The sequence below is a fragment of the Camelus dromedarius genome, chromosome 29 (genome assembly GCF_036321535.1).
Source record: "Camelus dromedarius isolate mCamDro1 chromosome 29, mCamDro1.pat, whole genome shotgun sequence".
NCBI lineage: Eukaryota > Metazoa > Chordata > Mammalia > Artiodactyla > Camelidae > Camelus > Camelus dromedarius.
In genome coordinates, this window is record NC_087464.1 from 15,956,972 (window position 1) to 15,969,744 (window position 12,773).

Below are 12,773 nucleotides of genomic sequence, written 5' to 3' on the forward strand. Positions count from 1 at the left end.
AGCTCTATCTGTAATAGTAAAATCTGAAAACAACCAAAAAGTCCATCAACAGATGGATGGATAAAGTAGTGAATGGACAAGCTGTGTACATCTATACCCTGGAATACTACCCTGGAATACTACTTAGCAATAAAATGGGGCAAACTACCAATACATGCAACAACATAGGTGACTCTCAAAAGAGTATGTTGTTCGCAAAGCCAGACCCTAAAGGCTACATAATGAATGATACCATTTTTATGTGATATTTTTGTAAATAAAACCATAAAGACAGGAAACAGATCAGTGGTTGCTTGGAAAATCGGGGAGAAAATTGACTACAAAGGAAGGAGCTCAAGGGAACTTTTGGGGTGATGGATGTATCTTGATTGTGAGGATGAGTACACAACTGTGTAAGTTAGTCAGAATTCCTAGAACTATACATCTACACAGTGTGAATTTTACTGCATGTAAATTGTACCTCAGTGAACCTGACTTTGAAAATAATATCACTTTTTCCCAGGGTCTTGCTTTGGAGATACACTTCAATTCCTACTTCAGTGGAAGAGTCAGGAAAGAAAGAGAAAGGAAAGAGCATCTCGCTGCTATGCTTGGAGGGTTTGCAGAAGATACTCAGTGTTGTGCAGCAGTTCTACCAGCCCAAGATTCATCAGTTTCTCAGGGCTCTGGGTGGGCATTTCAATTTTGATAAGTTGGCTTGATCTGAGTTTCTCTTTCTTAACCAAACCTCGATTCTACTTGTTAACCTACCAGAGGACACCTGAGAACAGTCCTAATGTTGCTAAGTAGTGACATCTAGTGGATTCAGAATTGGTCCTTACTGGATTACATTTAACCACAGTGAATGGAAAATGGAATATAGTATTAAGAAATCGCAGAGTGTTAGGAATATAATTAAATCTGCCTCCAGACTGTTTTGGCCTCCTAAAATTTTAGCTATGAAAAGACAAAAAAGCCCGAGCCTATTTCAAGGAAGGCAGAGTTCTTTTCCTTTCCTAGATGCCACAGATAAGGAAGAAGAAGAGGTAGAAGCCAGTGTCACTGAAAGAGCAGCATTCCAGATCCGGCAGTTTCAGGTGAGATGCCTGGGAAACTGCTGTACTTTGTGAGGGTCCCTGGAAAGGGTCTATTAGCAGGGCCAGCTGGTGAGAATGGGCAGACAGTGAGCAAGTAGGACAGGAATCTTCTGGGTCATCATCCAAGCAATAAGACATAGCCCTTAGAATGAAAGATAATGCATCTAAAAGGATTCTTGGGAGGTTGTGGATTAAGCCACCCCAATCTGCAGCATTTATTACCTATAAGAATCACTGTTTGGGTTGATACAAAGAGATAGCTAGGAGTCCTTTATGGAGTATAATTTGGCTTTGTCAGTTTGCATAAAGACTGGACAACGAAGCCTATTAGTTCCTAACCACTAGTTGTCACAATATTAGGCTCTTTTATCACAGAGGATTTGTTTAATAAATAATTTTAAAGTTCCTGTTATGTGCCAGGGACTGTCCCAGGTACTGGAGATACAGCAGGGAATAAAAGAAACAGAACCCTACCCTTGCAGAGCTTATGTTATAGTGGAAAGAGACTGACAGACAAAATATAGAGTGTTTCAGATGGTGAGAAGAACTGAGAAAAGGAAAACAGGGAAAGTGTGTAGGAAATGCTGGCGCTGGGGCGTGGTCTACCCCTGAGGTCAGTAGACGGGCTTCTGATGGCAGGGGGTTGGAGGAGAAGGGGTCCATAGTTTTTAAGAAAACTCTCAGACTTACAATTAAAAAACAGGGTAGGAAACTACCTATTCAATTCAGGTTTATTTTCAGATTTTATCCTTTTGGGTTTTTAGTAGCTTTGAATCCTTTCTGTCCCAGCCTTAGGAGTCTCTAGCTAGATGTCTCTTCTCCCTGCTAGTAACATGTCTGCTAATGTTTCTGTACATACTTTTCCTTTCTCAGAGGTCCATGTTGAATTTACTTAGCAGCCAAGAGGAGGACTTTAACAGCAAAGAAGCCCTCCTGCTAATCACTGTTCTCTCCAACTTGTCCAAGCTGCTGGAGCCCTCCTCCCCTCAGGTATGAGCACCACTTGTTCAGTCCCTCATAGCATCCCTCAGGAGGCAAGGAGTATTACGTCTTAATAGTATGTCCTCTTGAAGTCTGGTTTATTTAAAGTGATATATTCAGTTATGTTCCTGAATTAATACAAGATGTATAAGATATCCCCTTCCCTACATAGGATTTCTACCATGACGTAATTACTGCTTTTGTTAATTTGGCCACCTGTCAAGAGTAAACTGTAAGCACTATAGAAAAAAATTTTATCTTTGGGGACTTCAGCCTTCTTAACCTGTGTTTTTCTCCACTCTGAAAGTGTGTTAATTACCAAGAAAGTAGCTGACATTCAGCAGTAGGCTTTCTCAGCAAGTTGAGCTGCCCCTGAGTTTGGTGGAGATTCAACAAAAGGTGATAAGTCAGAAAGCATGGTTACAGTCCTGAAACAGAATCAGTCCTCCCAGATAGGTCTGAGGTATATGTATATGGGTGTGAGGACATACACATAGAATTGCGCTCACGCATATAGAATAAGAGAAGGGCCACATTTTGTGGGTCTGTTATATTCGGGAGTAATTTCCCTACAGGATGGTAAAGAGTGTCCTGAGAGCCTAGGGCTGTGTGGTCCTACCACATCTGCTTCCTGGTTTGTGAGGAGGCAAGGTGGAGTGCTGAGATTGAAGCCTCCTGTGTGAGCCCTTGCTTTAGGAAGAGCTGACCAGACGGTAGCCTGGTGCATTATGGAGTTGAGCACTGAGAAGCGGACCTGACTTTCCTGTTGTCCTGGTTCCAGGTAGCCAGAAAAAAGTCCCTTTTGCTACTTACTTCATCCTAGATTGAAACAACGCATCCCACTTTACTTTCAGTTTAATTCATTCATATTGTTGCTTTTGCTGTAAGGACCGGAGGACTAGGAAAGAAACATGGACAGCAAATTTGAACATGGGGACATTTGAGGGAAAATAAATAGATTTGGAAAGGCTAATATAAACGGGGAATTTTTATAATTTAATTTTCACCACCCACCCCCTCATAACTTCAGGTAGTCTTTAAAATTTTTTAATTTAGTTTTGAATGAGTAATAAAGTCCTATGATTTGAAAAACAGAAATTATAAAAAGATTTACAGTAAATGGTCTCCCTCCTATCCATGTCCTCCACCTGTTCAGTTCTTCTTCTCCCTCAAATAAGTAAATACCTTCTTTTAGTTTCTTATGTAAAGAGTTTCTTTATTCCTGTACAGCAAATGTGAATATAGATTCTTATTCCTGAGCCTACTCGTCTTCACACAAAAGCTTGTTCAGCTTCTTGCTTTATTACTTTATTACATTTAACACTGTATTCTGGAAATCTTTTTCTATCAGTTCACAGAAAACTTTCTGTTAGCCTGTGAATTTATCTTTTTCCCCAGTAGATCAAAAACTGAATTCTTACTGGTCATTTTACATTGAAGTATCTCTGCATCTCAGTGCCTTTGTGCCTGTAAGTCTGTCCCAAAGAACTGCTGAAGCAGAAAGCTGTGTGCGTATCTGGCAACGTAGGACCTGCTATCCCAAGACCTTAAGCTTCTCAAAGCTCTGGGGTTTTGCCTTTTTTTGTTTGTTTGTTTGTTTTCCTGCTCCCTTCTAACCTCCTGTGGCCTCTTGGTTCCTAAAAGCGAATTCTTCTATCTTTATGGCCAGGATCTCTCTCTCCTACACCTTTCTATTAGCTTACTCCTTAAAGATGTCTCAAATGCAGAGAGTGTGGGGCATGAGAAGGAAAAAAAGAGGAGGTGGGTGCTTTAGACCATGGTGGTAGGGGTAGAGGAAGTTCAGGGAGGTAAGAGCCCAGACCCCAGGACCTTTGGCCCTTATTGAGGGCATAGACGTTGAGAATTAAGTCATGTGCTATATTGAGAAAAGTATCACTATTTCTCATAACTTTGGACTTATTTTTTTGCTATTTGTAGTAGATTACCACTTTAGATCCAGGCACATATTTTGGCAGGTGTTTTCCTTAGGCTCAGAAGGGTCATGGGCTCTTTTAGTCTGACATCACCTAGATCTCTTTTGGCATGTTTCTTTAATATCTGAATGATCTTTAGTTTGTGCAGATGTTATCCTGGACATCTAAGATTTGCAAGGAAAACAGCTGGGGTAAGTTTCCTGCCATGTTTCCTTTTAGTCTTTATATAAAATCATCACCACCCAAAAACATTTAGAAAATTACACATTCACCAGAGTGGCCAAAATGAAAAAAATACACAATACCAATACTATGTGTTGGTAAGAATATAGAGCAGTTGAACTCTCATTCCTGCTGCTGGAGGTGTCAGCTGGTATAATATCTGACTACTAAAATAAACATATGCTTATGATCCAGCAGTGTCACTCCCAGCAAAAATAGGTGGAAGAGTTCTCACAGCAGCGGTATTCTGATCGGCAAAACCAAACCCAAATGTTCATCAGCAGTAGAAGGGATAAAGGAATTGTGCCGTACACACACCATTGCTGTACAGTATTCCACTAATGTAATGAGAATGAACAAACTACACGGACACACAACATGGAGGAATCTCACATACATAACGTTGAACAAAAGAAGACAGACACAAAGAGAGTACTTACTGTATGATTCCATTTAGATAAGGTTCAAAATCAGACAAAACTAGATGTGAGGTTGCAAGTCAGAATAACAGGTTCCTTGGTGGGGGAGAGGGGGCATTTCTGGGTGCTGCTGGTGTTCTGTATCTTGATCTGTGTGCTAGTTAACACAGTGATTGTGACTAATAATAGAGAACATTTCTTTGGTCCCAGGGGTAGAAGTGCATGTTTGTGGAAGAGATGCCTTGGTTGGAGTGTGTGCAGGGATATTGTGCCCAAGACGTGACAAGCTACTTGTTCCAATTAGGCACCCCCCCTCTCCACCAAAGGACTGACTAGATTATAACTTACCTTTTAAGTTTCTTTCCTTCCTACTCCTAGAGGATGCCTCACTTTGCAAAGGCTTGATGAATTTGCTCTTCAGCCTCCATGTTTTGTATAAGAGTCCTGTCATCCTGCTACGTGACTTGTCCCAGGATATCCATGGACATCTTGGAGACATAGACCAGGTACCAGAGTAAGCCTTCAACACAACACCCTGAGTTGGAGATAGAGGCCAGGGGAACAGCCTTACTGCCATTACATCTTACCTCCCTCCCTAGGATGTAGAAGTGGAGAAAACAAACCACTTTGCAGTGGTGAATTTGAAAACAGCTGCCCCTACTGTGTCTGTAAGTGTTGATCCCCACCCCTCGGGAAATAGCCTTGTCATATCTTCCATTTTATTGCCTGTAAAGTGTGAATTATAGTGGCTCTTGTCCTGAGGCCTGTAACTGCGCGCAGGTGGCCATGTTGATGTATTACACCAGCAGTCAGTTGTGTGCAGTGAGCCATGTCAGGCATTCTTTTCTTTCAGTTACTTGTTCTGAGTCAGGCTGAGAAGGTCCTAGAAGAAGTGGACTGGCTGATCACCAGACTTAAGGGACAAGTGAGCCAAGAAATCATACCAGGTAAGATGAGTTGAGGGAGGGGTTCCAGGAATTGTGATCAAAGCAAAGTCAACCAAAATCTGAATTGGACTACTACATAAAAGCAGAGGCCCTGAGCTGTTTGTTCATTTGTTTGTGCTAGATTTCCAATGTAATGAAAGAAGTAGAAGGTAGTATGGTTTATGACAGCATGATTATTGATGTGCTCTGCATGATGAATTACATGTTCATTTTCCTTACAAACTTCTTAGCTAATGATGTTTAGTTGGTTTCTAAATCTCTTGCACTTCAACTGGAAAATAAGGCCAGTTGGGTTTGAATGTTCCGATTTCATTTTCCTTCAGAAGAGACCTCTTCTCAGGCAACTCTACCAAATCATCCCATTGAGAAGGCCATCATCATACAACTGGGAACTCTGCTTACGTTTTTCCATGAGCTGGTGCAGACAGCCCTGCCATCTGGCAGCTGTGTGGACACCTTGTTAAAGGATCTTTGCAAAATGTACACCATTCTTACAGCACTTGTCAGATATGTGAGTATGGGAGACAAGATCAGGGTCACCACCACTGTTCTGCCCCACCCAGCCAGGATGCGACCCACTGCTGCAGGATGCTCCTGTGCAGAGCTCTTGCCTACATCTTTGCAAGTCATAGGTTGATCAGTAAGTAGCAGGTATCTCCAGGTCCGGAAAAAAACAGTTGATGGCATAATTCTGAATCTGTTTTAAGAGGCCTTTATTTCCTTGGCATTTGAGTATGTGGTACCTGATTGAGAGTGAGTGCCTCTTCAAACACCTTCTAAGACTCAATCTAAACTATAGCCATAGAACTTAATCTGATTCCAACTGCACAAAAAGGTAGACTGTTTCAGTCTGGACACTGGAAAGGTATTTGCTCCTTTAACAAGTAGATAAATGCTTTACAAGTCAGGTACTAGGGTAGGGAATAAGTTTATTTTTTTTTTAATACAAGGTATACTTGCCCTGAGTTTTAGTTAATGCTTCTTAGTATCTGTTAACTAGAAACTTTTTGCACTTGGCAATATTTTGTTTATCAGCAGACATTCAGAGAGTGATAGGAACTAGGTAATTTAGTTCTGATTCTACCAATGATCCACATGAGTACTTAGAAAGGCATCAACAATCCAAGAAAGATGGTGAGCCAGCTCACACCATATACCCAAACAGCAGTGCAGCCAGAAGGTGCAGCTCTGGCTACATGGTGTGGCTACTAAGCTTCTGTGGTAGAAATACTGAGAACGTCTAATCTTTATTGCCTTTTTTTTAAAGGAAAAACAGCAAAGTCATTAGTTTTCTAGATGCAAGAACTATTCAGCCTGAAGGACTTTTAAAGCAGTAAACTAAACAAGTCAGAAACAGAAACTTTTCATTGCCTGTTGTCTGGGAAGCTTTGGAACTCAGAGGAGGGGAAAAAGGAAGCCTTGAGTCTAGGATTCTCTATAAATCCGGTAGCTTGTTTTCTTTTCCCTCCCCAGTCAGCGCAGTAAGTCACACTCCATTTGCTCACTGAGTCACTACCTGTAGTTTCATGGGACAATTATATAGGATGGCATGCTAAAACTTGAACTCTTTTGTTAGTATCTCCAGGTGTGTCAGAGCCCCAGAGGAATCCCAAAAAATATGGAAAAGCTGGTGAGTTGAGAATGCCTTTCCCAGGAATGGGGGAAGCATCTTATTCCTAGTTACATTGGTTTCCTTCTCCTTTGCTGCAGGTGAAGCTCTCAGGTTCACATCTGACCCCTCTGTGCTATTCTTTCATTTCTTATGTACAGGTAAGTTATTCAGAGTCTGCACCAAAATATGTCTTCAAGTAAGAAAGGACTCCTTATATTCCTGGGGGACTGCTAGGTCACCTGAGCTGCGTGTATATAAAGTTTCTTCTCTACTTACCAGAAGCCAGAGGTGCCTATTTGAGAACAAACCAAAGCTTGAAGTCTTTACAGCAAGGAAGTCTTTTTATTTTTAAAGAAGAAAAAGATGTTAACGATTTAGAGAGAGAAAGCATTTGATATGCTTATACCTGGAGCAGGGAAGAAACAAGCATGCTTGGGCTTGGTGACTTAGTTTACTTCTGGGTGATTCCAAATCTGTGCCATTGGGCATCCTTTGGGAATGTGAGTAAAGCAGCAGCAAGTGTAGTGAGAGTGAACGAGATGATGCATGAAAAGCGCTTCACACAACACAGGCAAGTGTTCTCTAAACATTAGCTGCTCTAATAAAATGAATATGGTCTTATGGCATTGTTTCCCAAGCTGAACTCTATGGAACATTCTTCTGCTAAATAGTAATACTAGTTATTTAAAAAGCCAAGAACAGATAGCAAGAGGCAGAGCTGAGGCTTGAACCCAAGTGGTTTGACTCTACAAGGACCAGCATATTTTTCTGTAAAGGGCCAGATGGTAAGTTGCTTTTAGGTTTTGCAGGCCATATAGTCACTGTCACAACTAAACTGTGCTGTTGTAGCATAAAAATAGCCATAGACAATATACAAATGAATGAGCTTGGCTGTGTTCAATAAAATTTTATTTTCAAAAACAAGCGGTGGGCTAGATTTGGCCTATGGGTTGTAGTTGGCCAGCCCCTGCTCTAGAATTAATACTTGATACTCATGGACATGTAAAGTGTTGGAAGGTTTGGGTTTTTGTGTTTGACTCCACGCTCAAGCATTTTCTTCTGCATATCACCAGGCGCCTTCTAGACTGGTTTTTTTCCACATTACACAAAAACTCGTTCTGCGTTACATTTGTTTCTACATTACACAAAAACCAGTTATGTATTCCCTGGATATTTTCCCCCTTCCCAGTCTGTGTTTGACATAAAGCCTTACTGGACAAGTCAGCTGATTCACAGGCAAACATTTTTCTCTTTGTGAGATGGACTTGATGAGCGACCTCGGGCAAGAGCCCATGGTTCCATTAACTCCAACTTTTATCTAGAAATCTGGATTGTATTTGCTGCATCTTTTAGAGAGCTATTTATTTATTCTCTTTTAGCCCCTTCTTTTTTCCCATAGCCTTGGATCTCAGTGGGAAGAAAGTGATGAAAGCTATTGCTCCAAAACCTTTAGCATCCTGCTCAGAACTGTGTACCTTTAAAAGACACTTCTCTTCCAGCTACAGTTTTAATCCTACCTGAATTGGCAGAAATGGGCAATAGATGGGGTTGATTTAGGGAGTTTCAATAAGGTCCCATCTTGGGTACAACCTTTAGGATGGTGGCTTACTTTCCATTTGGTCACATGAGCTCTATCTATGGCTGCTTCTCTGCCCCTCCCTTAAAAAGGTTTCACACTCTACCCTGCTTTCCAGGGCCAAAATAGGTTTCTGCACACCAGCCCCTCTGGAATCCATACGTTTTCTTATTTTCTAGAACATGGCTTGTGGACCAAGCCTCCTGCTTCTCACATGGCTCTAGTGGTATAATTTCTCTTCATGTGCAGGTCTCTGTTTTGTCTGTTTTTTGAGGCATCAGATATTATACTGGTAATGATGTGGTTTTTTTTTTTTTTAATTGAAGTCTAGTTGATTTACAGGTTTCCTTTTAATTCTTTTTCTTACCCCATGGAGCATGGTAAGTTTCATTCCTAGAGGGCATAGAACTCCCCCTTCAGATAAAAGATTCCTCTTTGTGTACCTCATACTTGGGTGGCTTTTCTCCTCAGTCTCTCCTGACTCGTGTCTTGATTCTCTTCTGCCTTATCAGAATCCTGTACTTCTTGGTTCCCTTTCTTATTGGTTCTTTCTGTATCCAGGAGCTCTTTATTCTCTGTTTATCTGTAACAGGGAAATAAGCATCCCTGTGACCCGTGTAAGATAATCCTGGTGATTGCCTCCAAGTGCGAAGACTTCAGGCCTCAGAACAGCCTCTCCAGCTTCCTCTCCTTTATGCAACCCTTTTAGTTAACTTCCCAGTAGGGAACTACCTATTCCTACTACTGCCTTGACAGTCCCCATTTTTACCATCCTTTTGTACCTCAATAGTCCCTTGGCTGGCCTGGTATAACAATGGTTGGTCCTGCCCTAACTGCCAGGTGCTTCTAAGAGCAAGATTGTAAAACCTTCCAACGACAAAAAGAAATAGAAAACTATTTTAGGATTATTAAGTGTCACAGAATATTCCCCGTCTTCCAGCGTCTGCTACAGGATTCTCTCTTCACCCAGACTTGGCTCTTTTATGAGTCCCCACACTCTTCTTTAATCACCTTCCTAGAAAACTACCACTAGCCTGCTAGCGCTACAGAAAAATCTTCAGGAATGAGAAATTGTTTCTGTTTCTTAGAACAAGAAGAGTAAGAGCCTAAAATATACAGGAGAAAAGAAAAAAGAGAAAGCCTCTGCTGGTGCCACAGTCATGGTAAGTTGCTGACAGTAACCATTAAAATGTGGTTGTTGGTGAACCTTGAAAATACTATGCTAAGTGAAAGAAGCCTGTCACAAAAAGACTACATATTATATGAGTCCATTTATACAAAATGTCCAGAAAAGGAAAATCTGAAAAGACACAAATTAAATTAGTTGTTGCCTAGAACTGGGGAGTGCAGTGAGGTACTGGAGAAACTGGGAAGGTGCCTGCTAAAATGGGTGCAGGATTTCTTGGGGGAGGGTGAAAATGTTCTAAAATTGACTCTAGTGATGGTTGTACAGTTCTGTGAATATACAAAAAAACACTAAATTACCATGTAAACAGGTAAATTGTATGGTATGTGAATTATATAAAGCTGGGGAAAAGTGCTTGTGCACGGCTGCTTCTCGGCTCATGGATTTTATATGATCAGGTGGAACATCTTTCTCTAAACAAAAAAAAATACGTGCTTTATTCAGGAAATACCAGAAAATCTTGAGCTTTCTTTAAAAATAGAAATAGCTTAGGATAACCATTGTGGAGGAACTGGTTTTAGGAAAAGTTTATGTCTCTCTCTGTCTCTCTCTAATGTAACAATTCCACTTTTAGGATATAGAAATTATAAAGGCCTATATATAGGATTTGGGGGTGGGGGGGATATGGCTCAGTGGTAGAGTGCGTGCTTGGTATGCACGAGGTCCTGGGTTCAATCCCCAGTACCTTCATTAAAAATAAGCAAGCCTAACCCCCCATAAATAAATAGAAAGAAACGGCCATTTAAAAAAATAAATAAAATTTTTTTAAAGGCCTATGTATAGAATGGTCCTAGCAATGTTGTATATAAAAATGAAATATTGGGAAAACTTAGACACCTACTAATAGAGGACTGGCTAAATGGGTTTATAGTACATTTATACTGTAGAATACTATGCAGACATGAAAAAGATACAAATCTAAAAGTTCAGATGCAGAATTCTCTCCAAGATGTTAAGAAAAAAAGATGAGAACAATGTCCTCATCTGTAGTTTTTTTTTTTAATACAGAAACATGTCTGTATTCGTAAGAAGTGTATGGAAGGATCTACAAGTTACAGTTCAAGTTGAAGGGAAAGAGATACAATCCCAGCAGTGAAAATTCATATGTAAATTAGAGGAAGTAGAGCTGGTGCAGAATGGGCTCACTGTTACAAGAATATCAAGTCAGAGAGGCAACCAAATTTCTCACAACAGTCCTTCCCTTGGCCAGTCTCTAGATAACAAATATTTAGGAAATAAATGGAAGGATTTGCTACAATCTCCACTGGCATTTAGGTCCTTTGATGAGACTGTGAAGTACCACTTCATTACTGGTGTATAAGTAAAGCTGCATTCGATTGGAAAACTGACTAGCTTCCCCCCAAAGCCATGAACAGTTCTGTTACTGACAGCTTCAGAGGACTTCAGAAACCCTTGAACCCAAAATTTAGGTCTTTTCTTCTTTGCCCTGTAGGCCAGAGTTCTTCGGGAAACCAAGCCAATCCCTAATCTCATCTTTGCCATTGAACAGTATGAAAAATTTCTCATCCACCTTTCTAAGAGATCCAAGGTAAACATACTCTATTTTCTACCAATTCTGTGTAAACTGTGAGAGGACCTGGCCTGAAGCAGCACAACTACAATGGGGCAAAGAATTGCAGTTCTTTTCTGTTTCTTTGCTATTTCTGATCTGATGGCCCGAAGCCACATTCATGTGAGGAAACTGATGGAAAAGGTCAAGTGGGTGGTTGCTTACTTTAAGTAGGAACTGAAGGGCTTGTCAGAGATGGCTGAGGCTGTCCTGGGCAGGATCTATCAGCAGGGAAACGTGCCCGGTTTGTGATCCTGCCACAGGTGAACCTGATGCAGCACATAAAGCTCAGCACCTCACGGGACTTCAAGATCAAAGGAAACATCCTGGACGTGGTTCTTCGAGAGGATGAGGAGGATGAAAACGAAGAGGTCAGTGCCTGCGTCTGACTGGAGTGGAGCAAGCCCGGCCACCCCTTCTAAGTGGTTGTCAGTAGCCTGTGTATCTGGGAGCAGCCACACATTAGTCTCAGAAAGGGCCAAAAGGTGGTCAGAGATGAAGCTGAGCATTCTTAAGAGAATGGTTATAAAGCTTGAACCATATCAAGTTGCCCAGGCCTGTACATTTTGGGTAGACATTTCCAGAAAGGGGCTGACGAAAACAGGGTCTTACTGCAGGTCTTCTGTGCCTTTTTGAACCACTGGAAAATTATGAGCCCCCACATTCTGGCTCAGAAACCAGTTTACTTCCATTTCTATCATTCCCTCCTTCAAAGTAGGGTCACTCTATGGTTAGCTCAGGTAGTCATGCCAGTTTCCTATCCTCCTTTTCCCCCTCTGGCAAAACTAGAGGAGGAGGAACAAACCAGGTACAGTAGTACTGTGAACCCGACTGAAGCAGGACCCAGTGTTTCCTTGCCTCTAGCGTTTAAGATTTCTAACACCTCTGGTTTGTCCAAAATAGAAGTACCAAATCAGTGGCCCATTCTCATTTCAAAAATTGGAAGTTTACATAAAACACCCCAGCTTTCTAGCTAGCATCTCAAAAATTTTGAACCTACATTCTTTAGTTTATTACTCCAGGCCATAATGCACCTGGCCCCATCCACTCCCTCTGCCTACTTGGCACTTGAGTTCAGGGGAGTTATGTAGCATTTTGATGCCCCTTCTCTGTCATCGTGTCCCATCCATCTCCCCAGGTATAACAAAAGTCCAAAGGAAAGCAGGTAGCACTACCTTACTCTACTGTAGAGGTCTCCCCATCCTCAACATTAATTTCTTCCCCTGGGTGGGGAAGGGGAGAAAGCATGA

The 12,773-nt window shown here is 41.3% G+C and overlaps 1 protein-coding gene and 1 non-coding gene across 2 annotated transcripts in view; both read left to right on the forward strand.

The window, feature by feature from the left end:
* The window catches only part of FANCI (FA complementation group I), a 57,461-nt gene that overhangs the window by 43,897 nt on the left and 791 nt on the right, over positions 1 to 12,773 (forward strand). The window contains exons 25-37 of the mRNA XM_010986738.3: positions 503 to 669; positions 1,000 to 1,076; positions 1,950 to 2,066; positions 4,131 to 4,182; positions 5,011 to 5,138; positions 5,232 to 5,300; positions 5,486 to 5,579; positions 5,903 to 6,090; positions 7,156 to 7,209; positions 7,290 to 7,349; positions 9,856 to 9,930; positions 11,407 to 11,502; positions 11,787 to 11,894. Of these exons, the coding sequence (XP_010985040.2) occupies positions 503 to 669; positions 1,000 to 1,076; positions 1,950 to 2,066; positions 4,131 to 4,182; positions 5,011 to 5,138; positions 5,232 to 5,300; positions 5,486 to 5,579; positions 5,903 to 6,090; positions 7,156 to 7,209; positions 7,290 to 7,349; positions 9,856 to 9,930; positions 11,407 to 11,502; positions 11,787 to 11,894 (1,285 nt within the window). The remainder of the gene's footprint in view (positions 1 to 502; positions 670 to 999; positions 1,077 to 1,949; positions 2,067 to 4,130; positions 4,183 to 5,010; positions 5,139 to 5,231; positions 5,301 to 5,485; positions 5,580 to 5,902; positions 6,091 to 7,155; positions 7,210 to 7,289; positions 7,350 to 9,855; positions 9,931 to 11,406; positions 11,503 to 11,786; positions 11,895 to 12,773) is intronic.
* On the forward strand, positions 10,572 to 10,643 carry TRNAT-GGU (transfer RNA threonine (anticodon GGU)). Its single transcript has one exon. It is a non-coding gene; the product is annotated as a tRNA-Thr (tRNA).